This window comes from Morone saxatilis, unplaced genomic scaffold (assembly GCF_004916995.1).
Source record: "Morone saxatilis isolate NCDOM2014 unplaced genomic scaffold, NCSU_SB_2.0 Contig15, whole genome shotgun sequence".
In the NCBI taxonomy this organism is placed as follows: domain Eukaryota; kingdom Metazoa; phylum Chordata; class Actinopteri; family Moronidae; genus Morone; species Morone saxatilis.
Window position 1 is genome coordinate 6,178,220 of NW_023339707.1, and position 2,206 is coordinate 6,180,425.

The 2,206-nt window shown below is 39.8% G+C and overlaps 1 protein-coding gene across 1 annotated transcript in view; it reads right to left on the reverse strand.

Moving 5' to 3' along the window:
- Positions 1-866: 866 nt before the first annotated feature.
- LOC118324993 overlaps positions 867-2,206 on the reverse strand; it is a 9,564-nt gene continuing 8,224 nt past the window's right edge. Inside the window, exon 17 of the mRNA XM_035657523.1 lies at positions 867-2,201. Coding sequence (XP_035513416.1) covers positions 1,542-2,201 — 660 coding nt within the window. The 3' untranslated portion in view covers positions 867-1,541. The remainder of the gene's footprint in view (positions 2,202-2,206) is intronic.

Below are 2,206 nucleotides of genomic sequence, written 5' to 3' on the forward strand. Positions count from 1 at the left end.
CTTGAGATGCTGTAGAGTAGTTTATAAGTCGATTCTTTTAGCACCAATACTAGTGCAGATCTCCACCAGGGAACAGATACAACTGCTAAGTTTTGAATAAAGTGGTATTTATATAGTATAGTGTAAATTATCGTATATAGATGTATGCAGTTTTTAATCAAATGTTTTGTATAGTATAATCAGTTTTATTTCAGATGTATAGAATAGTGTAATGGTATTGTAACCTAGCTGTATAAACTTAATAAAGAAACAATGAAAATCTCAAATTAACATTGTTATTTATTTAGGACATTTTGTTTTAACACAACTACACAGAATAAAACCTGTCCATACCCTCTCTCCCAAACAAAAAAGCTCCCTTACAGTTACTTTATTACAGCATGGCTGAAGCAAGGGGATGGGAGTATCAAATGTGTGTTAGAGACAGGGCAAACAATTACAGGTTCAAAGGGCTTCATTTAAATATTTAAATGACACCGGTTTAATATTGAGAATATAACTTCTTTATAATGTCATGATATTTCCCTCTAAAGTAGGTGACAGTATGCACATGATGGTTTGTAGTCAGCCAGTAAAACTATAGAAGAAGGCTCCCTTACACTCAAGATGACAGTGAAGATAATAAAAATATTATGTCTAACATAGTGGATAATAACATATCAGGTATGGAATTAATCTGCAGATGAGAACAAGCTTTTCTATGGGGTTTTCAATGTCCTTGAGCATACAGTCATCAATGTGCACAAGAAATATTAGGTTGATGGGTCCAGAAGTTTTAGATGCGGACAGATACACACATGCATACACACAACCAAACATACAATCCCCAGTGGAAAGAGAAAATAAACTACATCAATACTGGACAATTTTTAATGTGTTTTTTTTTTTATTCTGCACATGTGCAAGAGAGGTCAAACAGCCACCTGGATCGAAAGCACCTTATCTGGAAAACATCTGTATGGCTAGGCCAGTACACAAAAGTCTCAAACACCAGATGTAAACTGTGGATATTGTGGAAGCTGGTTTATGTGGACCTAGTGTCACAAAGTCAGACCTACATAGTACCTCCAACTACATTTAAATAAGAGTCTGGCAGAATCCACAGTTTTATTTTTCAAGGGCTGGTCTTAATTGTGCCAGTGCTCTTGCCAAGAAGTGCCAGGGAGGAATGTTCTGAATGAACATTTTGCGTGTAATTTAAATCTTGCCAGAACTGGTCAGCAAACATGCGAGAACATCCTTTTTAGAGGGCCAATTTACATTAGAAAAAGGCCATGACAACCAGAAGAGTGAAAGGAAGAAAGCAGAATGCAATAGTAGCACAATGCCAGTGGTTAACACATCTTCTTACCCAGACTCAGCACACCTATAGGCCATAATCAAACTATTACCTTAATTTTGGCACCCACAGTAATTAATTTACACACATTGATAGACAAACAGACAGAATTCAAAGTGAATGATTCAGACTTAAGGCTCAAGCATTTAAGAATTACAGCAGCACTCATTCACAATAGGATTTCATCAAAGATTCCAAGTGATCATTTTGTTGGACTTGACTTTGCTGGTGGTTTGTTGTCGTCATCTCCACTCTGTTTGCTTGAAAGAGGCTTCTCAGTTTGACTGGGTTCAGCTTCTTCAGTCATGGGAGTCTGAGAGGCAGATGACTTCTCAGTGGTTGGACTCTCAAGTTTCCCAGACTGTTCTGACACAATGGTCTCTGTGTCAACCTCGGTTTCTATGTTGAGAACAGATGCTGAGTCCTTCTCATTTGTGACTTCAGTTACTCCAGCCTCCTCTGTAGCCTCTGTTGGCTTGGCGTCAGCATCCTTGGCAGCAACCTCGGTAGTCTCAAGGAGTCTTACATCTTCTGTAGCCGTAGTGTCAGCTTCCTTGGTTGTTGAGACTTTTGCTTCCTTGGAAACCTCTGCTGGGATGACTTCTCCTTCCTTTGCAGCAACCTCAGTAGTCTCGGGTAGTTTCACATCTTCTGTAGCCACAGTTTCAGCTTCCTTGGTTGTTAGGACTTCTGCTGGGAGTGCTGGGAGGACTTCTGCTTCTGTGGAAAACTCTGCTGTTTGGGCTTCTGCCTCCTTGGAAACCTCTGCTAGGATAACTTCTGCTTCCTTGGAAACCTCTGCTGGGATCACTTCTGCTTCCTTGGAAACCTCTGCTAGGAAGGCTTCTGCTTCCTTGGAAACCTCTG